The 25,074-nt window shown below is 36.4% G+C and overlaps 1 protein-coding gene across 1 annotated transcript in view; it reads right to left on the reverse strand.

Moving 5' to 3' along the window:
• Nucleotides 1–8,411: 8,411 nt before the first annotated feature.
• The window catches only part of fmr1 (fragile X messenger ribonucleoprotein 1), a 106,559-nt gene continuing 89,896 nt past the window's right edge, over nucleotides 8,412–25,074 (reverse strand). The window contains 5 exon segments of the mRNA XM_028815714.2: nucleotides 8,412–11,681; nucleotides 12,016–12,098; nucleotides 16,669–16,860; nucleotides 22,463–22,478; nucleotides 22,480–22,659. Coding sequence (XP_028671547.1) covers nucleotides 11,517–11,681; nucleotides 12,016–12,098; nucleotides 16,669–16,860; nucleotides 22,463–22,478; nucleotides 22,480–22,659 — 636 coding nt within the window. The 3' untranslated portion in view covers nucleotides 8,412–11,516.

Below are 25,074 nucleotides of genomic sequence, written 5' to 3' on the forward strand. Positions count from 1 at the left end.
CTCTTCACAATACCCCATAGATTTTTCTGTGGGGTTAAGGTCAGGCGAGTTTGCTGGCCAATCAAGAACAGGGATACCAGGGTCCTTAAACCAGGTACTGGTAGCTTTGGCACTGTGTGCAGGTGCCAGATCCTGCTGGAAAATTAAATCTGCATCTCCATAAAGTTCGTCAGCAGCAGGAAGCATGAAGTGCTCTAAAATTTCCTGGTAGATGGCTGCGTTGACCTTGGACCTCAGAAAACACAATGGACCAACACCAGCAGATGACATGGCACCTCAAACCATCACTGACTGTGGAAACTTTACACTGGACCTCATGCAACGTGGATTCTGTGCCTCTCCTCTCTTCCTCCAGACTCTGGGACCTTGATTTCCAAAGGAAATGCAAAATTTACTTTCATCAGAGAACATAACTTTGGACCACTCAGCAGCAGTCCAGTCCTTTTTTGTCTTTAGCCCAGGCGAGACGCTTCTGATGCTGTCTCTTGTTCAAGAGTGGCTTGACACAAGGAATGCGACAGCTGAAACCCATGTCTTGCATACGTCTGTGCGTGGTGGTTCTTGAAGCACTGACTCCAGCTGCAGTCCACTCTTTGTGAATCTCCCCCACATTTTTGAATGGGTTTTGTTTCACAATCCTCTCCAGGGGTGCGGTTATCCCTATTGCTTGTACACTTTTTTCTACCACATCTTGTCCTTCCCTTCGCCTCTCTATTAATGTGCTTGGACACAGAGCTCTGTGAACAGCCAGCCTCTTTAGCAATGACCTTTTGTGTCTTGCCCTCCTTATGCAAGGTGTCAATGGTTGTCTTTTGGACAACTGTCAAGTCAGCAGTCTTCCCCATGATTGTGTAGCCTACAGAACTAGACTGAGAGACCATTTAAAGGCTTTTGCAGGTGTTTTGAGTTAATTAGCTGATTAGAGTGTGGCACCAGGTGTCTTCAATATTGAACCTTTTCACAATATTCTAATTTTCCGAGATACTGAATTTGGGACTTTCATTAGTTCTCAGTTATAATCATCAACATTAAAAGAAATAAACATTTGAAATACATCAGTCTGTGTGTAATGAATGAATCTAATATACAAGTTTCACTTTTTGAATGGAATTACTGAAATAAATCAACTTTGTCATGATATTCTAATTTTATGACCAGCACCTGTATACTTGGAAACTTGTTAAGATTAAATTCTGCACAAATATTATAAAGGTTTCCATAGATACATGGAAAAACACCAATTAATGTGATGGAGAAAAGGACTTTAGGGACATTCAAAACTTGACTCCGTGTTTATTGGAGAATTTGCGTGAATAGGATTGGCGAAATGTTGAGCAGAATGGTGTGCTCTTGTAGAAATGTTTCCAGTGTTTGAAACAAGTGGTTTCCTAAGTAGGACTGGTATTGAGGTCATTCAGAAGAACCCAATGGGTCACTTTATATTAAAGTATTAAGGTACAGTATTTAATGTGCAAAACACAGTTATTAAAGCAAAGAAAACCATCATTCAGTAATCACCCAGGATAATTTGGAGTAGGTCAGACTACCCCAGCATAAAAAGAACTGCTCACAGGGTGTATACATCATCAGATTGTGGCACAAAAGGAAATTGATTTCAGGGTTGTGCATCTTAAAATGTCATGGTTATGCACTGTAAAATCCAGGTTTTGGAAAAGAAATCATTATTTCATTTTTATTTGTCTAAACCAGGGATGGGCAAATTCATTCCTGGAGGGCTGCAGTGGCTGCGGGTTTTTGTTCCAACCCAGTTGCTTAATTAGAAAACAATCCTTGCCAATAATTACATTTCATGGCTTGTTAGTGCTTTAACTCTGCTATGTCAAGTCATTCTCATATCCTAGATTTTTTATCCATTCTAAGGATATCATCCAAATACTTTGAAGTGTAAAACAGATGGGTAATTCTCAGTCCTTCACTTTTTTCTCTTCTCTTTCCTTCCAAGTATTTAATTAAACCAAATAGTGCACGATAAATACACACAGGTGTAAAGGGTAACAAGCAAAATGGATAACTGCTGGTTTCTTTTGTCATTTGCATCTTATTGCTAATAAGGAGCAATTAAAAACTGAGAATGCAGCTGTTTAAGACTTAAATAAGCAATAAGGGTTCATAATCTTAACGAGGGAGATAACTAAAATGAAGCAGAAGTGTTTCTAGAGCAATAAGTGCTTCTTATTAAGCAATTGGGTTGGACCAAAAACCTGCAGCCACTGCAGCCCTCCAGGAATGAATTTGCCCACCCCTGGTCTAAACAAAGGTTTTTAATCATATAAATACTTTCTTTTAAAAACTTGGGAGTGTTGTACTCACTACTCTTCGGGCATCTGCAGCACCATTATTACGTAAGTAGCGTAACAGTCATTTATTTTTGGGTATATCATTTAGGCACATTAATAAAAAAAACACCTTAGTGTATAAGGGGTTAACTAAGAGTCGTGGTGACTAAAGGGACCAATCATAGAAGAAGAAGGAGGGAAAAAAAAGAAAAGTAATGAGCATTCACTACTTCAGCAAAAACAAGTTGGTGCAGATGCTAAAATGAAAGAACAACCCCAGTAGAGGGCTCCATTCCACAGGGCATAGTCACTTACTCAAGTTGTACAACTTTGTGTCACAAGTTAACATACACGGTTCTGTTCTAGTGGAGTTACGCCGATGTCACATTACACAACTTCTAGTTGGAGGGAATGTCAAGCATAACGACTACTGTTGCCAACTTCTTTGACAAAGCATATCATATAAAATTACTACCTATCACAGAGAATGTCAAATTAGATAACTACCTAACACCACATTTACAAAGAATCTCAAGCTTGCTGCTTTTTCTGACAGTCAGTGTACTTTCTGACAGAGTTGATGTCTATGTAAAGACTACAGGTATGACAATTACTTCAACAGTATCTGCCATTTTGTAGCGACATTAAACATATTGTACATCCAAGTGGGTGCCTAATGGTTGTCACCCGTCATATACACAGCACTAGACTTTATGAGTTAAGACAAAAGTCTGGGTGAGTCACAGGCTGGTTGGACCAAGTTGCTGGATATGTCAAATTACACAACGTCCTCTGACACTCTAAGATGGCATAACTGAAGTCTGCATCAGAAATTCTCACCAAGTTTATGTGTTATCCCTACCACTGATTATTGGTGGCAGGATTGGCACTCCAGCCACTATAAAAAAAACCTCACACTGGTTTCACTCCATCTGAACTAGTGTGGTGCTGAGGTGTCACCCGCATCATGGCTACACTCGGGTCCTAATCTGGATCCTGAGCTGGTTTGTTGTGTGGTGAACGCGGCAATGCGCTGTATCAAAGCGTGCTCCTAACCTCTCTCTACCACTGATAATAAGTGATGCCTACATAACCAGTCATGCCTCAGTGTTCCACACATAGAGTATCACTAAGTTTAGCATTAAAACTCTGGTGTCCCCAAATATAATCTAGATCTCAAAGCTGACACACCTTGGCCCCCATGAATAATTTATAAACATGGCAGATAATACATTGCGGACAATTATCAGGTGCCCTGTACATACTTCATTACTTCAATCACTCAAGATGTACAATGTACATAAATTGAAATGCAAAGCAATATTTATTAAAATAGAACAACAGAAAATGAACTAAATGTCATAAATGATAGAAAATAGTGAATAATAGTAAAATTTGGATGCAACATCCTAATAAAACACTCTTGTTTTAAAGTCAAAAAGCCTTAAAAACATTAACTCTTCTCATAAAGATAAAGTAACATCTGTATCAGAGAAGTAGTTGTCTTTTTGGTCACCTTTTAGACTAAGTAGGCAGGCAGACACATTGATGGAATCTTCAACTAACAGGTGGATGGTACTCCTCTCTGTTTCTGCTGTCTCTCATACCCTTGAGCAGGCAGGTCTTTATGCCTATGGGGTCACATATTTCATGAGGTATACATTATTCTTGAACAGCTACTTGAGATGGCTAGCCCTGCCTAAAAGCTATAATCTTGAAAATATGCATAATAAAAAAAAATATATTGTCAAGCGTTTTACCTCCAGTTTCCTTGGGAAAAGTCTAATGTCTGAGTTTCAGGCTGTCTGGTCATTCTAGGCTAAGATTATCATGGGAGTCACATGCTTATATAACATTAAAAAAGAATAACAAACTAAATAAACAGAACTGAAATAAAACACCATTTCACAGCTTTGCTCTTCACAGGTTTTCACAGCACTACTCTGTGTAAGAAAGTCCCAGAGTTCAATTACAATAACGGGTCTCGTCCGTTATAGGAGATGGACGTCTGAAGCAGAGCTCCGCTAGCAGCGGCTTTATTTTCCCACGTATTTCATATTATTTAGATGTATCCTGTATTTAACCCGACCAAGGAACTTCCACTACAATATACAAGCATGAGTAACAAGAAGAAAAGTCAGAACCGGAAAAGAAACTTAAAGCTGCATCAAAGTCTGGACAGACATCTGGCCCGAGTGCAAGGTATGGCCTCTCGGAGACTGACCTGGAACAGGCAGACAAATGCGCAGATTTCCTAGGACCCCACTCCATTGTATCGTCTCCAGTCGAGAGTGAAAATGGGAGCGAAGGTGCAAGCGATACAGGTCGCGATAGATCGCCGATTTCTGAGGATCATTCGAGACTAGAAAAGGCCCTGCAGGATGTGCTCTCATCTACTCATCGCGAACCCGCAGCACCTGCTGTAACAGGAGCTGCATTTCCACTTGTGGAGCACAAAATCTGAAACGAACTGTCCAAACTGAAAGAGATGATCGCTACACTGGCCACTGCCATGGCTACGACCATAAATGAGCTTAAGAAGTCTAACATTGAGCCTAAGAAGGATAACAAAGACCGGGAAACGCATCTATTTAAACGTTTTGACGTGACCTTTAAAAGCATGTTGGAGAAATTAGAGGAACACAGCAAAGAAAATAGATCCAAACTGAAAAAACTTGCCGACCAGATGAATGACGTTACAGATCAGCTGGATGACATTAAGCAGGCATTCACGGCTCGAGTTGAAACAGCGGAACAATTGGCGTCTAACACCGATGAAAAAGCTACAGCTGCAAATTCCGAATGCAAAAAACTCAGAGACAGACTTGCGGCCCTGGAAGATGGGTGCAGAAGAAATAATATAAGAATTGAGGGTATACCTGAGAAACGAGAAAGCTCAAACCCAGTGAAACTTGCAGTAGAATTACTCTCTAAAATAATTGGAGATGATTTTAAACTAGACACTGAGATAGCAGCAGCTTATCGCATATACAGATCAAGCACCTTTAAACCCAGGTCTTTTATTGTCTGTTTCGAGCGATTAAGATGTAAGCTTGATGTGATGGCACTTCTCAGACACAAGCAAGAGATTATATTTGAAAGTAATCTTATTCGTATTTTCCCCGACTTCTCACCATTAACAGCTGCAAAACGCACAGCCTACTTTAACATTAAAAAGTTGCTACAGAAAGCCGATATCAAATACAGCGTCTTGTATCCTGCCAAACTGAAAGTGGACGTTCAAGACCAATATTATGTATTTTCAAGCAAGGAGGAAGCTGAAAAGGAACTAAAGAAGCTGTTTCCGACACTCTTTTGAAAGTTAATAAGGAGCCATATTCTGTCAAGGCATGACCTATCATCTGCTGTCGGATCCACTTTTAAAGAGACTGGTATTATAATTATACATCCTTTTCTTTACTTGGACATTATATGTTTATGTCTTAATTACAGTTATAGACGTGAGTGTGTGGAAGTGTGGAAGTAATTAAAGTACGGGTTTGTTTTTTTTTCTTTTTTTACTACCTTAAAGTAGACTGTTTAACATCATACTCTTGGTTTATTGCTATTTCTGTTACATTAGGATTTACCATGCTTATCCTAGACTACTTTTTAAAATCATTCCCAGGGTTAATTCATTTATTATCTTAATATCTTAAAAATTATTTTAAGCTTAAAGACTGTTAATGATTATATTTTTGGCAGATATCTATTGCAGCTAAATTCTAAATACTATCTCTTTGTTTTAATTCTCAAACGCCACTGCGGGGTGGGGTTTGTTTTGTTTTGGACATGCTCTGTCTCTTTGTATGTCAGAGGACTGGAACATTGTTAAGTGGGATCAAGCCTCATGTGGGAAGGCAAAATGGAGGGGTGGGGGGATAAAGGGGGGAGAGAAGGAGAGCGGGCTATATCTAATCTATTCTTCTAATCCTTATAACTATAAATGTCAATGCAACAATAGGCTTTATGGCAATAACTCATGGGGAATTTTGAACTTAAGATTAAAACTGCCTCACTACCAGTTAAGACTATAAAATGACATTAAAAACTCAGAATCAATGCCTCCATGATGGGACAGTTAACTTTGTGAGCTGGAATGTTAAAGGCCGGAATCACGAATTAAAGAGAAAGAAAGTATGCTCTCACCTAACAGGCTTAAACGCTTAAATTGTATTTTTACAGGAGACCCACTTACTAAGCAAGGATCAATTCAGACTACAAAAAGACTGGACTGGCCAAATGTTCCATTCTAGCTTTATAAAGAAAATTAGAGGGGTGGGAATTCTCATACACAGAACAGTTCCATTTGTAGCATCAGATGTAGTATCGGACCCTGAAGGGAGATATGTGTTGGTCATGGGCAACTTATTTAACAGTAAAATGACTTTGATAAATGTTTATGCACCCAATGTCGATGATAAGGGGGTTTGATTTGTCTTCAATTCTTTTTTGTTATAAATTAATCTATTTGTATGGAATGATTACAATAAAATTAATAAATAAAATTAAAAAAATAATAATAATAAAACACACTTGTGTTAAGGTCAAAAAGCCTTAAAAACATTAACTCTTCTCATAAAGATAAAGTAACATCTGTATCAGAGAAGTAGTTGTCTTTTTGGTCACCTTTTAGACTAAGTATGCAGACACATTGATGGAATCTTCAACTAACAGGTGGATGGTACTCCTCTCTGTTTCTGCTGTCTCTCATACCCTTGAGCAGGCAGGTCTTTATGCCTATGGGGTCACATATTTCATGAGGTATACAGTTCATTATTCTTGAACAGCTACTCGTGATGGTTAGCCCTGCCTAAAAGCTTTAATCTTGAATATATGCATAATAAAAAAAATATTTTGTCAAGCGTTTTACCTCCAGTTTCCTTCGGAAAAGTCTAATGTCCGAGTTTCAGGCTGTCTGGTCATTCTAGGCTAAGATTATCGTGGCAGTCATATGCTTATATAACATTAAAAAAAGAATAACAAACTAAATAAACAGAACTGAAATAAAACACCATCTCACAGCTTTGCTCTTCACAGGTTTTCACAGCACTACTCTGTGTAAGAAAGTCCCAGAATTCAATTACAGGTCATTGTAAAAAACTTTTAAATGAGGCACATTGCAGTGCTTTTAATATAGTGCCTGTAATTCCAAAATAATGACTGTCCACTCCATAACACTGTCTTTGGTATACATTTGTAGAGAATATATCCATATTGATTACACTCACTCATTATCTTGAGAGACTATAGACATTTAAAAATTGCCTGTTATGATATTCACATTCCAAGCAAATCAGCAATAACATGCACAATTTCAACTGTATTGAAGACACTTAAACCAGCCATACAGACTTTAGAAGATGACACTCTTGATATTATGGTGAGGGGTTTTGGATTCGTTACCCTTTAAACAAAATCAGATATGAATGCTGCAATTTGATGGTGCTGAAGAGAAACTGGTAGATCTTTGTGTTGACTGCCACCTTTGTTTGCTACTTTGACAATCCCAACATAAACGAGGGTAACTGCATACAGGATAGTTTGCTAATTTAATGAATTAACCCAAGATACAAATTATTATTGATATTGTATGCTTCATTGTATTGTAATAAAATCCAGACTTACACTTCTATTGCAAAAACAAAACTGGATCAGGCAGCCAATAAAATGTTTTTGGTTGTGTGTCAGTTAAGTATCAGTGAAGACTGGTCAAGAAACTTTGTATCACCCATAATATATAGGTGCTGCATTTACCATTTGGTGTTTTAATAGTTGCTCCAATAGTTACTTCAAAAGCTACAAAAAGTAAACTTAATTATGCCACAATATGGAATTAATGTAGCCATGTACATTACAACTAAATGATAAAAAGAACACTGACATGTAAGGCATGCAAGCTGCTATAATTGTTGTCTCCTATTTACCATTTAACAAACTAATTGCTAAACATACAGACAATTTCTTCATGCTGCAGTCTGCCATTTCTAAAAATGCTAAATCTGAATTTATAATACAAACTCAGAATGGTTGTTAAAATCCCAGTGGAGACTGGCCTGCCATAAACCTGTTTTTTTTTGAGAACACTAACAAATGAAACATCACTGCTCAAAGTAAGATGACATTTTATTTATTGAAACTGCTTGCATACAAAATATATTGCACTATAACCAAACAATGTCAACATAAAACCCATTTTTCAGCTATTATGTACAGAGAAAAAAATATTGCCCCAAGTACAGTTACAAACAAGGTCAATCTACCTTGGTTAATTATCTACAGTCACTTTTTCTCCATTTCTGTTACATCAAAACAGACCACAAAGATGTGTGCAAGAAATCTCTTTTCAAATACTATACATCCCCTAAATAAATAACTAGAAATTGGTATCTAAGTTTGGCAACACTTTGAAGACATTTAATGCCATTTCAAACAGTGTGCAGTCTGCTGAAACATTTAATCCTATACGTTACACATTTTATGCATTTAGAAAAACACAAAATATCAAAAGTAAACAATATGCTCTTGCAAAAGAGGATTACATTTTCATACCTTACTTTCAAACACTCAGGTGTTTCATATACAACACACACCCACACACACAGTTTTCATTCTCTAATGTCCCCACATCCTAATGTGTTTTCAGATGGACAACTTGTATGTTTGTGTTTCAAATCTTGCTCCCACAAAATATTCTTATGTTAGCACCACTGAGTGTACTACTACAAAACAGCAAATTTTACTTCAAGCTCTAATTCATGACATATATAATTTGCACTAACAAATTATAAAGGTTATTGGGAATTTAAAATAAAAAATTGTGATAATTCTTCATTAGCATTTGTACTAGTTTGTTCATTTGGAGATGAAGCAGGAATAAAAATAAATATTCCAATTATCAAGTAGCATCAATTTACATAATGCAGTTATCTTGAAAAAGTCAACCCGTTGCTTTTTCCAAATATAGCAGCTACACTTTTAAAATTCCATTTCATACTTTAACATTGCCAACATTCAGCCATTTTTTTGTGCACTTCAAAAACGAACTGCACATGGCTGCAGGACCTCTTCAGTGTCAGAGACAGGTTACTGTGTTTAAGGAGGTGTGCAGTCAGGTGGGGCTTACTATGCAATGTTCAAAATACTGACTATTCAAAGTTTTAGTGCTAAATATATTCAAATGAAACAAAAATTACAGTGTAAAGAGGTGCCTTTATTTAAAAAATTCAAAAATAAAAATAACCATCCAATAACTAAACACAAAACACCTTAAATTCCTTTAAAACTTGATTTTATATACCACAATTTATGTATTTACAGTACCAACTCTGAAACTTAAAGTTCAAATTAATTATTTTAATTTCAGATTTAACTATTTAATTAGTAAATAGTCAATTGTTTAGGAGGCATGACATGACATTCTTACTTTTTGAGAAAGAAATACAAAAATCTATCTTCTATTTTTTTCCCCCAAGGCAAGCTACAAACTTAAAAGCAATGAGGTTCACAAATGTGTTTCAAATGAACTAAATATTGTGAACAATTTTTTTTTCTTCAAGTTAATACAATAATGTACAATACTTAAACCAATGCAATTACAAAATATCTTTGGAAAATTTTAATAGTTTATATTTTTCATAGGTAAATAAGGTTAGTGTAACACACTAACAATTTGCTTAATATCAAAGGAAGAGTCTGCATTCTAACTGTAGACATAAAACAACAGGCTTGAAATACAATATTAAGTGCTGAAATATGCAACTCAAACCTACAACATTGAATTTAAGATTTTTCCTATACAGTATAAAAACATATTCTTATGTCACAGTGCATCATTATAGGGACTGTTAAGGCTTTAGGCACCCACAGTTAGATGTCTGTCAGAATAAGTTTAACAGAAACAATGACTACAAACCCCAAGTAGTGTCACTCAGTGGTTTCTTTTCGATGAGAAATGGATTGGTCAAGTGATTTATTGTCTGAAACCTATAAGATCCCCGTTCCTTTGATGTCAAACTGTTCAGTCTCAAGAAATGATTTGGGCAATAATATTAACTTAAAAAAGTAACAGAACACTTTCCCCACAAATTTAACACCCATTATATTAACAGATACAAAGTTACTTCCTATGAAGTTATCAGTTACATTAAAAACTTATATATTACCAGAACTTTTCTTTTTCCTTCACATCTAATTACTAAGATAATTGAAAAGGAAAAGGAGAACAAAGTCACAGCAAAGTATCATAACTTTGCGTGACAACCAAACTTTTTTTTTTTTTTTTTAAACTCACCTGATCCATTTTTACAGGACCAAAAAGGGAAAACATTTTAAATTTTGTTGCTTTGTTATCCCACCCACCATTTAGTAAACACAGAACTTGATGCTTACCTGCTTGAAAAACTGAGAAATACTTCTTTGTTTAATAATACTACAGTATGTAAAATGTCAGTGCAAAAGCCAAGGAAAAATTATCAAGAGGGAAAAAAAGAACTGAATAATGAGAAGCATGCAGTTTAAAAATTATCTTGTATATTTGATAATTAATCAAGTTCTTTACATATTTTACATTAGTGTTTACTTATCTTCCCTGATTTTTTACATCCAAGAATTAGGAAAAAAAACAAAAACACTCGCGCGCACACACACACACACTCACACTCCCTACATATCCCAATTATAAAGGCACAGATCATACATTATTCTCCCCTCCTTTTTTGCTTGATGATGTGACAGCTTTTACTTCACACTTTAACACAGTCCATCATGAAACAATTTGGACAAATGATGACACAAGTACATAAAACTAATCTGCCATGTTATGATGTGAACAGTGTCAAAATGTTTAAAGGTGAAAAAAATGACCTAAATACTAAGAAAGAACTCTCTTACAATGATGTTTTAAACTACAGTATGCTTAATGTAAAATCAGTTGGTAGCAAACGCTTTAATTTATGATTAAGATTATATGAACAAACAGAAAACAGTGCTAATGCTCCCACCCCTTCAATTCTCCCATTACAGTAGGACAAATAAATGCCTCCCGTACCGGTTGCAGAAAGCTTTTAATGCTTTGACACAATCTGAAATTGTGCTGTTTATGTCTTACGACAGCCCTACTGACCCAATTCTCTTTGGCCTAACATGTTTCTCTAACAAAGAAGCTTCTGGATTAATGAAACAGTGCATGAAATGTCTATGTTCAACTGTGCAAGGGCTCTATGACACTCCATTTACAAGCACTCGCTGACCATCTGTTGCATCAGATTTTTCTTTTTTCACAGGTCGTTCTTTGCCCATCCGTTGTCGGTTGTTACCATGAACAAATGGTGCCTGTGACGATTTTGTATGTACACTCCTTTCATTATTGTTGTCAATTCGGATCTGAAAAAGAAAAAGAAATTAAATATCAATGTTTTTAATTCCCAGTCCCACCAATTTTTTATGCAAATTACTCAAACATTTATTGGAAAGAAACAAATATTAAAATTCATCTTACAAATGTAACATAGACTTTATTACTTGGCCACATGTAAAATGAAAACTATAGAAAGAAATTCCAGATGCATTTTTTTAAATCCGTTTAATCAATACATGTTATTTAAGACCTCCAACAAAATTCTTTCCATACAATTAACTGTCAAGATAGAAGGGAGAGATATCGGTTATAAAATGAAAACATTAGGACTACAAGCTATACTGTATTCAGAATTAATACCTGCAGGGAATCTTCTACTGATTTTGTTTTTATATCTCTTGAACTTCTCTGTCTAGAGTCATTCCAATTCATTTCATCATTACCTGAAATGGAAGTATACAGAGATTAAGATTTTCACGCACTAATTTAACCTCCTTCTTGCACATGCTTTCTTAATCCATCTTTTCATTTACTCTATTTATACAATTTCATAACACACATACACATCTTTAGCAATAAATTATACATAGTGGAGTTGAAAAAGCTAGATAAGTACATCGATTTTACAGTTCCAAGAATTTAAGAAAACTGTCCACAGAAGAAAAAAAAAAAAAAAATCAATGGATGAAAACTCAACAGACACCACCAGACCACCAGACATTTTGTTAAAATTAGCTATTCATTCAAAGTGAAACAATTGATGGTGATAAAATATGGCCAACAGGCTTCGCAGATAAACTAACAACTACTCAGCCTTTAATTAAGGAGCACCAGGCAATACCAGATAACTTTTTGTTAATGCAGACCACAATATATAGTCATTGTGTATTCACTACTAATTCTACTATTTAAAAACTATGATCTGGACGATTACAGCTACCTAAAAAAAGTTGGGAAGCCAATTTAGAAGCACTGCTTATAGAAAAAAAGTCATCTACTGTATTTCATAATTAAATAAATGTTGTAGTGATACTGCATAATCTGATAACACAGAGTTCTGTTAAACCACAAAATTTATAATAAAAACAAAGGAAAATGTTAAAGTGTACAATATATACAGTACACACACACACACACACACACATACACAGTGGATTCATATAGTTTTAAAGTCCCTTCATTTTCTGCACACTTTATGTTGTAGATTTAATTTTAAAAGTATAAATTTGCCATTTTTGACCATCAAACTACACTCAAAAACCAATAATGACAAAATAAACACATTTTCAGAAAGATTTACAAATTTATTAAAAGTCAAAAAATGAAATCTCTCATTCATGTAAGAATTCAGGCCCTTAATTGAGTACTTTTTAAAAGTCCCTTTAACAGAAATTACAGCCTCAAGTCTTCTTGGGAAAGCTTCTACAAACTTTGCACACCTGGATTCTGGCAGTTTACACCATTCTTACTTGCAGATCCTCTCAGGCTCCATTAGATTAGATGAGATCACCTGTAAGCTGCCATCTTTATGCCTCTCCATAGATGTTCCTTAGGGTTTAAGTCTGGACTCTGGCTGGCCCACTCAATGACAGTCAGAGACTAGTCCCGACACCTCTCCAGTATCGCCTTGCCTGTATGCTTTGAGTTCACTGTCATACTGAAAAGTGAACTGGTGCCTCAGTCTGAAGCTGTGTGTACTCTGGAGCAGGATTTCTTTAAGGACCTTTCTGCATTTGGCTGCATTCATCCTTCCCTCAATTCATACCATTGTTCCTGTCGCTGAGATGCTGCCACCACCATAGGAATAGTATCAGGCAGGTGATGAGCAGTGCCTAGTCTTCAGCAGATATAGTGTTTCGAGTTCTGCTAGAAGAGTTTAATTTTTGTCTCATCAGACCTGAGAATCTTTTTCCGTATGCTCTCAGAGCCCACTCTACCAAAAACACCTGATTGATGGAGGGCTGCTGAGATGGTCGTCTTTCCAGTTGGTTCTCCTATTTCAACAGAGGACTTCTGAAGGTCATTAGAGTGGCCATTGGGTTCTTGGTCACCTCCTTGACTAAAGCCCTTCTAGCCCAGTTACTCAGGTTGGCCGGACAACCACAACTATAGGAAGAGTCCTGGAGGTTTGGAAATTATTCCTGCCCTTGCCCTTATTTCCACAGTATTATTGTGGAGGTCTAAAGAGAGTTCCGTTGGACTTAATTGAATGGTTTTGGTCATGACAAAGTGTAGAATGTGAGACCCCTATATACAGAGGTGCATGCCTTTCCAAACTATATCCAATCAAGTTCAGTGTGCCACAGGTGAACTCCAATCAAGTTCTAGACACATCTCAAAGATATAATTAAAGCAATCCATGCATAATTTGGACTGTCACAGCAAAGGGTCTGAATACCTATATGGAAGAGAGATTTCAGTTTTTGATTTTCAATGAATTGCAGAACTTTCTGAAAACATATTTTCATGTAGAGACAGGCCCAGCACTACCCAGTTTCCAGTTGTCCTACTGGGCTACAATCACAAGCATTATAAGGCTTTGGCTGGAAACAGAAAAAAAAAATTGTACTGGCTTACGCTTTGCTTTGTGTGTAGGGCTGTCAACCATCCTCATTTTCCCGGACATGTCCTCATTTTTAGCACGCCACGGACTGTCCGGAAGGAATTTATACAATTTTTTAAAATGTCCAGAATTTTGGCTAATAAATTTGAAAATCTCCATATCCTTATCATTGGCAAAAATTGAAAGTAGTACACCAATCAGCATTTGCAGAAGCAGTGTGCACACTTTTATTCCCAGAATCTTCACTTCTATTCCGGTAGTAAACAATGCAGATATTGATGAGAATAGTCAAGGTCTGTCCAACTTGGCTTTTTCACTTCACCTTTTGAATTCAGCTTTACCTACTTGGCGAGTAGACAGTTCATTATGAATATCATTCCTTTCCTTAATTATTTGCAGTCCTAATTCACCGTAACTAAGTGAATTTAATCAAAACTGAAATTACAATTTCAGGTTTTCTATGTGAGATCTAATTTTCAGCAGCTTGGTTAAACAAGAAATTTCATACATTCAGGTACAATCTGTTGTATTTAAGTGCGAGTAAATACTGCTTTGTAGTATTTTAATGGGAAATATAGTTATTACCACCCATTGTTCCAAAATGGATTTATAATTATAAATGAATGAGTCAACTATTAAAGTTTCAGTTAATTTAAAAAAAAAAAAAAAAAAACATTTATTCAGTCATATAAATGCAACATCTTTTAAGTTATCAGTTGATCAAGTAATAAGTCACTTCTTCCAAGTGACTTTACATAAATTCAGGAATACCCATTGTGCCAAAAAGAAAGTGCAAGTTCACAGACTACTTGAACAACAAATATCCTCGTTTTCGAAAGGGCAGAACAGTTTCAATTAAGGGGCTAATGCTCATAACGTTCAATTTCGGTAGCATGCTATGTAAAGATTTCTATTCATATTTATTCAAGAACCCAGATTTACTGAGAAAAACAGCTTCAATGGAAAAATAAAAGAATACAGATAAATGCAAATAAACTACATTGAAAAGAGTAAAATTGTTATTTTACTAGAATTTACCATGTGTATATATATATTTTAAAAGGTTTAGGACAATTAAACAATCCAAAGAATTATTGAAGGAATGAAGTCTGTTAATTTAAGAGGCCCGACATATGCAAAATATTTAATGGCTTATTAGTTTGCCAGGGACTGTGATTGTGGCCATCATATCATTATGATAGTGATAAACTGTTACTAAAGGCTTATATCATTTTAAAAAACCATAAGACGGTATAAAGGAGTATTATGGCATCACAGGAAAAGGTGTCCTCAAATGTCCTCATTTTTCGACCCAAATGTCCCCATTTCCAGAGAAAGAGTTGGCAGCCCTGTGTGTGCACCCATGACGACGAATGACTGCCAATTTAGTGGGAATTTACTACCAGTGTAGAAGACACTAAGTTCAAGATGTCACTATCAATTACACAAAAGTACGACAATCATTATTTTTAATGGTCTTTTAAAGTTTTCAAAATGTCAAACTTCTTTTATTGGTAACCTCAGAGATTTCTATATGGGCAATATTTTTGCATCCTTTGAACATCTATAACATCTAATTTAATCTTTAGTAACCCATTTCTTCTACTATATGCAAATCAGAAATTTTGCTAAGTCACCTGTTAGGCTTTCCTAAGCCTAATTTAAAAATCAGTATTAGAAATTATATTATATTGGAATACTGAAGATGTAAGATGGATGTCTATACTCTACCACTCTCAATACTGGTAAATGTTTCTCCTTAGATGGTATAAGGATGTATTAGGAAAAGGATATTTCAATCAAAATTTCAGATAAAGAATGGAAATCTGACCACTAGCCACTAAGACTGTGGTGCTTGTATGTTTTCTGACTGAACTGTATCTACTTATTTTGTTTCAACGATTTAAAAAATGAATGGAATTCAGCTATTAACAAGGGGCATTCTTTATCAATTTATACAAAATACTAATTAATCCAACTAAAAACTGTAGATCTAAGATCCTAATTGTGCCTCGCTCAGCTATACGTTTTGGGACTAACCCACACTCAGATCACACTGAGGGGAAAAATGCGACTACTTATCAGTTAGTACTACAAGCACTATTGCTCCCAAACTACTTACAGCAGGTTTTGATGGATCTCAGTCCACCGATAACCCAATGTAGAAATTCTATTGTTACTTTTGGTTAAACTTTATGAATCTTTTTTTTCTTTATTACACTTTATTTTTGGAAAGAAAAAAGTATGTTATATAGTTACATACAGAGAAGGAAAGATAACATGTCTATCACAGGAAAGCAAACAATCATTGTTATTTCTGGTAGAAAAATATGTAAATATACCTATTTCTGGTTATGCAGGTAAACAAACTTATTACCCAACCTACTACTATACTACAGAAGTAATAATTACAAGGTACATTCATATCATTGTGGAATTTAAGAACTAACCTTTATATGCTCCACGACCTCTGCTTCCTCGCCCTCTGTTGCTGCCACCACCTCCACTGCCCCGCTTGCGGCCATCACCACGGCGAGAATAGCCATCTCTCTCCTCTTCCGTAGGTGCAAGGGACCAATCGCTTAATTCATCTCTGTGATCAGATTCAGTCTCTGATGCATTAGAAGCTTCAGAATTTGTCCCTGAAACAGTTATTAAATGCAGTATCATTATCCACAACTTGATAAAACATCAGGTATAAGTTAAACAAGTCAATTCTGATTAAAAGGTTTTATTAGAAAAGATTTTCAATATTTTGAGAACACATTAAATATGTTGATATTTAACAGCCAATCTTAGTGTGCAAATGCTAATGTTAAAAATCCAGAGTGCCTCTGAAATGCCTTTTTCTGACTGTATACAGTAATATACTATATGCAGCTAAGTATTTAGCCATATAAATAATGAATACAGTATCTTAAAGAAACACAACTAAGCTATGTAAGTTTGAAATCTGAGTATAATAGATCAGATGTTTTTAGTATTATCAGAATTTTCTCTACATTCTGTGCGAACTATTTTTTCTTTGATATTCACTAAAATGTTTAAAATGAACAAACTCAGAGTACAGAATTTTTTTGTATGCATTATATTCAATGCTTCAACCTTAGCTGTAGAACAGCGGAAACCTCGAAAACTAGCAGTAACAGCTACAATTAACCATATTTTTATACAAGGATGACTGCAATATGAAAAGTTGATCTGAATATCTATGTACAGTATTTGGATTTGTTTAGTTTGTCTTCAGAAATTACAATGGCCAGCAGTTTCTTACCTGTCTTGAGCCACACAGATCCCTAGGGTCAAAAGAAACAAATCTGTTGTTTCTGTTATAAGCCTTGCTCTTAAAAATACTTTTTTTGCATATAGACATTATGTCTTTTATAAAACACTATATCAACCAAAACTCCAATTAAAAATGAGATTAAAGGAACACATTGCAATTGAAAACTTCCGTCATATAATACGAATTTTCATTGTGTAGTACTATTCTATTCCATGTACTGCTGTGGTGTATATTTTTGGATAATACTTTATTTACACTTAGAAATGGTTAAAGCAGATCACACTCAAAAGTATAATGTAATCAGATACTCCAAAGTCTACTAACAAGCACTGTTATCCTTTATATTTTATTGAAAATGCAAGATAAATACCTATAAATCCATGATGTAATTCATACTATTAAGCAGAGGAAATTGATGTCAATTCAAGCTACTGATAAAAAATCTTATTTATAAGGCTTGAGCTTACACATTCTTGTTACTATGCCTTTATAGAAAACTGTAGCTAAAAAAAACACAATGTGGACATCTACAGTTTTACTTCTCATTAAATTACAGCTTGTAATACCCCATAAAACACTACTATAGCCAGTATCACATAAAACTGTGATAAGAACGATTTTCTTTATGTTTTTTCCTAGCATATTAAAAATGTTTGCATATTAAAAAAAGGCACTGGATTGAGGCTCCAGTCTCTTAGGAGGCGTGGGTTCGATTCCCACCTCTGCCACCAAAATGTCACAAGCCGTCTACTAAAGCAGATGGCCTGCTAGTAGTTTGGGACCGACCAGGACTGAGAGAGAGAGAAAAAAAAAAGGTAATTTTATTATTCCATGATTAAGAAGAAAAAAAAAAGTTACAGATTTGAAAGGATGCACAAAAATGTATAAATAATCCTGTGACAAAACAAATCTAATTATGAAAAAAAGAGGAAAGACAAAAAATAGAAACTGTAAAACATAGATGCTCTTACCCTAATATATATACAGTGAATTCTAGTCCATGTAAGGGCATCAGCAGCCTTAAAATTTAAAAAAAAAAAAAAAAAAAACTGGACTGTTTCAGTCCAGGTCAAAAATACAACTCTTCAGAAAAAAAAAATCTCAGGAGCCATTTTTGGTTCTCAGGAGCCTAACCCACTCTTTTATATCAACCAGCAGCTCAGCCATCTCTTAGGTAGTGCGATGCACACCAGACTAACCCTTCTCAATTCTCTCCGAATGATCGTCCCCCCCTCTTGCGGCCACAACTGTGCTTATAAAGACTTCTCCATTCCCGGGGTCGGCTTGCCTAAACATAGGGAGATACCATTTCGGGCCTGCCGGGGAAATCATACACTTTTAAGTAAAAATCAAAATATATGAAAACAAAATACACATAATAAAACACTAAACAACAAAACCATTTACACCTAACCTCGAGGTTACTAAGATACAAACAGAAACATTACAGTACACGTACACTACTAATCCAACCTGGACTCCTCCTCTCGCTGTCTTTTGACCTTCCCAGGCACCCGTGACTGCAAAGCTTTACTTTCACTTTCAATCTAAATAAACAGTGAAGTAACTTCTTCTTATTGAAATCTGCCACTGTAAAATACACAAGATTTTCATTTCTTTAATTGATATTTTATCATCCTGTGACCAACCTCACAAAGTAATATAGTTGTATAGTTGACTTTCTCCAATAATCTTAACAGATTTAAAATTCACCGAGACTACGCAGACCTGCGAAGGACATGCTCCTTAGGTTGCCGCAGGCTATCAGAGGGGACGAGGAAAACATGGAGAAGCCGGCAATAAAATATGCTACTAGATGCTGCTAAGGGAGGAGCACAGACTTAACACTTAAAGAGCACTTTTACTATGTGTCACTGCTGCTGAAGACCATTCTGCATGAATGGCCACCAGTGAGCCTCGGATGTGCTCACAGAGCCCAGGTGGGCTGGGTGAGGTAAAATTGGCGGTGTTTGTGTGCAGGGATTGGGATGAATCCATCAAGGGTGCCTGGAGGAGTGGCCGAGGAATGCTGTAGTGGATTTAGCTGCTGAAAAACTTTTCAAGGGAAACTACCATCAGCTTTCCCCAGAGTGCTAAGTCCATTCCTCCGTGTGAAGGAAACACAAAAATATTATTCTGTCATCATATTGAGAATTACTCTCTATTTACAAAATGAACAGGCTTGCTAACTGTCTGAGCTTGACTGGAATTTGGAGTGTTCTGCATGCATATAATTTTATCAAAAAAAATATAAAATATATTAAAAAAAATATATATATTCTATATGAAAAAGTTTGGGAACCCCTCTTAATTCTTTCAAAGTAGCAACTTCCTTTTAATATATGACATGCCTTTTGGAAACAGTAGTATTTCAGCAGTGACATTAAGTTTATTGATTAACAGAAAATATGCAATATGCATCATAACAAAATTAGACAGGTGCATAAATTTGGGTACCCCAACAGAGATATTACATCAATACTTAGATGAGCCTCCTTTTGCAAATATAACAGCCCTCTAGACGCCTCCTATAGCCTTTGATGAGTGTTTGGATTCTGGATGGAGGTATTTATGACCATTCGTCCATAAAAAAATCTCTCTAGTTCAGTTAATTTGATGGCTACCGAGCATGGACAGCCTGCTTCAAATCATCCCATAGATTTTCGATGATATTCAAGTTAGGGGACTGTGACAACCATTCCAGAACATTGTACTTCTCCCTCTGCATAAATGCCTTTGTAGATTTCGAACTGTGTTTTGGGTTATTGTCTTCTTGGAATATCTAACCCCTGGGTAACTTCACCTTTGTGACTGATGTTTGAACATTACCCTGAAGAATTTGTTGATATTGAGTTGAATTCATCTGAGTCCCTGAGTCCCCTCAGTCCCTGAACTAGCCACACAGCCCCACAGCATGATGGAACCGGCACCAAATTTGTCAGTAGGTAGCAGGTGTTTTTCTTGGAATGCGGTGTTCTTTTTCCACCTTGCAAAGCACGTTTTGTTATGACCAAATAACTCATCAGTCCAAAACACTTTGTTCCAAAATGAATCTGGCTTGTTTAAATGAGCATCTGCATACAACAAGCAACTCTGTTTGTGGTGTGAGTGCAGAAAGGGCTTCTTTCTCATCACTCTGCCATACAGATGTTCTTTGTGCAAATTGAGCTGAATTGTAGAACAATGTAAAGACACACCATCTGTAAGATGTTCTTGCAGGTCTTTGGAGGGGATCTGTGGATTGTCTGTAACCATTCTCACAATCCTGCGCATATGCCCGCTCCTGTATTTTTCTTGGCCTGCCAGACCTGGGTTTAACAGCAACTGTGCCTGTGGCCTTCCATTTCCCGATTACATTCCTTACAGTTGAAAGTGACAGTCTAAACCTCTGAGATAGCTTTTTGTAGCCTTCTCCTAAACCATGATACTGAACTATCTTTGCTTTCAGATCTTTTGAGACTTGCTTTGAGGATCCCATGCTGTCACTCTTCAGAGGAGAGTCAAAGGGAAGCACAACTTGCAACTGACCACCTTAAATACCTTTTCTCATGATTGGACACACCTGTCTATGACGTTCAAGGCTTAACAAGCTAATCCAACCAATTTGGTGTTGCAAGTAATCAGTATTGAGCAGTTACATGCATTCAAATCAGCAAAATTACAAGGGGACCCAAATTTTTGCACAGCCAGTTTTTCACATTTGATTTAATTTCATTCAACTAAATACTGCTTCACTAAAAATCTTTGTTCAGAAAACACCCCAGTACTCAGATGTTCCTAGGAAATGAAAGACATACCACTGTTATCTTTTTTGTTGAAAGTAGAGTAAATTATTATGCAGGCTGAGAGGGGTTCCCAAACTTTTTCATATGACTGTACATACACTATTAACTTTTAACAACACATATGCTAAAATAGATATAACAGCTTATTCCAATACTTTCCAGTGATGGATTAGATTATAAGAAGTATTCCTCAAAGAATGTTCTCTCTCAATGAACACATTTTCAAAATAAATATTTCTTATGATATTAGTTTCTCATCATATTAAGTTTGTGGAGAGTTCTTAACTTAGTTCTCAATCACAAAACTTTTTTTTTCTTGCTCTTACATTCTGGATATACGAATAATCTCCTATGAGTAACAAACAGCATAGGTCACAGAACCACTAAGACCCCTGAGAATACGGTCTACATAGAAATGCTTTTTAATCATGGGTTAATAATGAAGACCACCTCCTATATTAAAAAGGTAAGTGAAGATTACTGTATAAAATTATGCAACTTGCGGCTCAAATTAACCTTTAAAAAGTACCACATTTTACAGTCTTATCAACATTTTTGTCAGTTCTTAATATTAAATTTCTATGCATTTTAATTCTTGAAAATGTTTTGTTTTGAGTTGCAGACTAAAATGTGTGTTCACTTCCTTGGAGGAAGTATAACTCTCTACTTGTTTATTATATGAGCTTATACAAAATGAGACTGTCTTTTTCCCTTCACAAATCTTGCTTCTTCACTAAGTTTTTGTGAAGCATAATGATATTGCTTATTTCAACAGTTAAAGTCATAACTTATAATTTTTGTTTATGTCTCTGACTTGGCACTGACCACACTATAGGATGTTACAATATTAGAACTGTAATGGATTTTGTGCTCAGCTTTTACCACTGAAATGCTTTCTTAGATTTTGGCAAACTGCAATAATTTTTGTTAATTTTTATTATACTTTATTTACTGTACTAAGAAATAAAGTAAAATCTCACTTGAGGTTTTCCTGCAAATATTGGATAATTATTACATAATTTGAAATTCAATTATCTTAAAAAAATCCTCCATGCTTTGCTAGATTACCTTCCCACCTTCACACATACAGTTTTATAAGGAAGTAATTTGTTTAGCAATCATTTAATGGCAAATGAACCAATAACTGATTAGATTTTTGAATTAAACTTTTACCAGATGTATATCCTGGAGGCACGCCTACCACGCCCTCTCCCAGGATATGGTTTGCCTGCTCTGGTCAGACCAATGGCATCATCAGCAACGAAACCCTTCTCCTTTTCTGACCGAGTGGTTTGAGGCCTTGCACCTCCTCCTATTTGCCGCAGCTGCTCGTCGATTTGTAATCTCTCAAGGCGAAGCTGATCAACTTCCTAAAAGAACAACACACAAAAGCATTTTCCCCCTTTATAAATCACTTTTTCTTTCTTTTTTTTTAAAAAAAAAAAACATGGCATGAACCAGCAGATCTTTATTTCATGTTAAAGGCAAATAGCAAGTAAATAAAAAAGGAGGTAAATATATGTGGCTCCATGCAGTATATTATGCACAGGTGTAGTTCTGCCTGGGTAATGTTTAATAAATAGAACAATTCAGTGTTATGCACTACAAATACTATGTATGCTGTGTAAACTAAGAAAACTTAAAGAAGTAGGACTTAAGAATCAGAACTTTTACATTTGATGTGGGAGATATCTAGATATAGACATTTCAATACATTCATAAATAGTAAAACTGAGAAAATGCAACCGATTACCAGGTAAAGCAACAAAAATAATAATATGAAGAAATTCTCAATTGATTATTTTCTATTTAAACTGATTTTTAAAATTAATTTAAGTGCTATTTTACTAGTACAGAAAAAAAAACAAAAATGTGACCTTATATTTTTAAAAGTGAAATTAACATATAGTTGTGCTTGAAAGTTTGCAAACCCTTTAGAATTTTCTATATTTCGGCATAAATATGACCTAAAACATCATTAGATTTTCACTCAAGTCCTAAAAGTAGATAGAGAGAAACCAGTTAAACAAATGAGACAAATATATTATACTTGGTCATTTATTTATTGAGGAAAATGATCGAATATTACATATTTGTGAGTGGCAAAAGTATCTGTACCTTTAGGATTAGCAGTTAGTTTGAAGGTGAAATTAGAGTCAGGTGTTTTCAATCAATGGGATGACAATCAGGTGTGAGTGGGCACCCTGTGTTATTTAAAGAACAGGGATCTATCAAAGTCTGCTCTTCACAACACGTTTGTGGAAGTGTATCATGGCATGAACAAATGAACAAAGGAAATATCTGAGGACCTCAGAAAAAGAGTTGTTGATGCTCATCAGGCTGAAAAAGGTTACAAAACCATCTCTAAAGAGTTTGGACTCCACCAATCCACAGTCAGACAGATTGTGTACAGATGAAGGAAATTCCAAGACCATTGTTTCCCTCCCCAGGAGTGGTCGACCAACAAAGATCACTCCAAGAGCAAGGCGTGTAATAGTCGGCGAGGTCACAAAGGACTCCAGAGTAACTTCTAAGCAACTGAAGGCCTCTCTCATATTGGCTAATGTTCATGTTCATGAGTCCACCATCAGGAGAACACTGAACAACAATGGTGTGCATGGCAGGGTTGCAAAGAGAAAGCCACTGCTCTCCAAAAAAAACATTGCTGCTCGTCTGCAGTTTGCTAAAGATCACGTGGACAGAAGGCTATTTGGAAGAATGTTTTGTGGATGGATGAGACCAAAATAGAACTTTTTGGTTTAAATGAAAAGCGTTATGTTTGGAGAAAGGAAAACCCTGCATTCCAGCATAAGAACCTTATCCCATCTGTGAAAGAGGGTGGTGGTAGTATCATGGTTTCGGCCTGTTTTGCTGCATCTGGGCCAGGACAGCTTGCCTTCATTGATGGAACAATGCATTCTTAATTATATCAGAGAATTCTAAAGGAAAATGTCAGGACATCTGTCCATGAACTGAATCTCAAGAGAAGGTGGGTCATGCAGCAAGACAACGACCCTAAGCACACAAGTCATTCTACCAAAGAATGGTTAAAGAAGAATCCACATTACTAACCGAGAATGGTAAACCGGATGGACGCAGGGACATCCGGCCATGGGCCGTAGCCGCAAAAAGACGTACTGCGCAGGCGCCCCAAGAAATGAGGCGCCGCGACCACAGAAAAAAGGAGTCAGCACAGAAAAAAGGCGATGCACACAGCGGCGCACGAAACCCATTGCACACAAAACTAGCACACAAAAAAAAAGAAGCCGCTTGCGCCCCACAAATCCCACACCCACCTCCAAGCACACCCCCCCCCCCCCCCAAGCAACGAACGGGACACACACAAAGAGGACGATTCAACAAGCCCCTGGCACACAAAAAAAACGAACCCGCAACCCCCCCCGTCTTTCAAGCAACGGACGGGACACACACAAAGAGGAGGATTCAACAAGCCCCTGGCACACAAAAAGAAAGAAGACGCTCGCGCCCCACCAATCCCACCACCCACTCCAAGCAACATCCCCCACCCAGACGCCGGCAAAGCACACAGCGCCGCACGAATCCCATTGCACACGAAATGGGACGCACTCAAAGAGGAGGATTCAACAAGCTCCTACCACAACACAAAAAAAAGAAGCCGTGACAGCCACACCAAGCCCATTAGAGACGAAACGGGACAGACTACGGACATGGCACACGAAGCGTTCACAAAAACGACGATTCAGACCCACAAACACACTAACATCAATAAGAAGTGACACCCAAAGCCCCATTTCTAAAGGAAC

The sequence above is a fragment of the Erpetoichthys calabaricus genome, chromosome 12, assembly GCF_900747795.2.
Source record: "Erpetoichthys calabaricus chromosome 12, fErpCal1.3, whole genome shotgun sequence".
In the NCBI taxonomy this organism is placed as follows: Eukaryota; Metazoa; Chordata; class Cladistia; order Polypteriformes; family Polypteridae; genus Erpetoichthys; species Erpetoichthys calabaricus.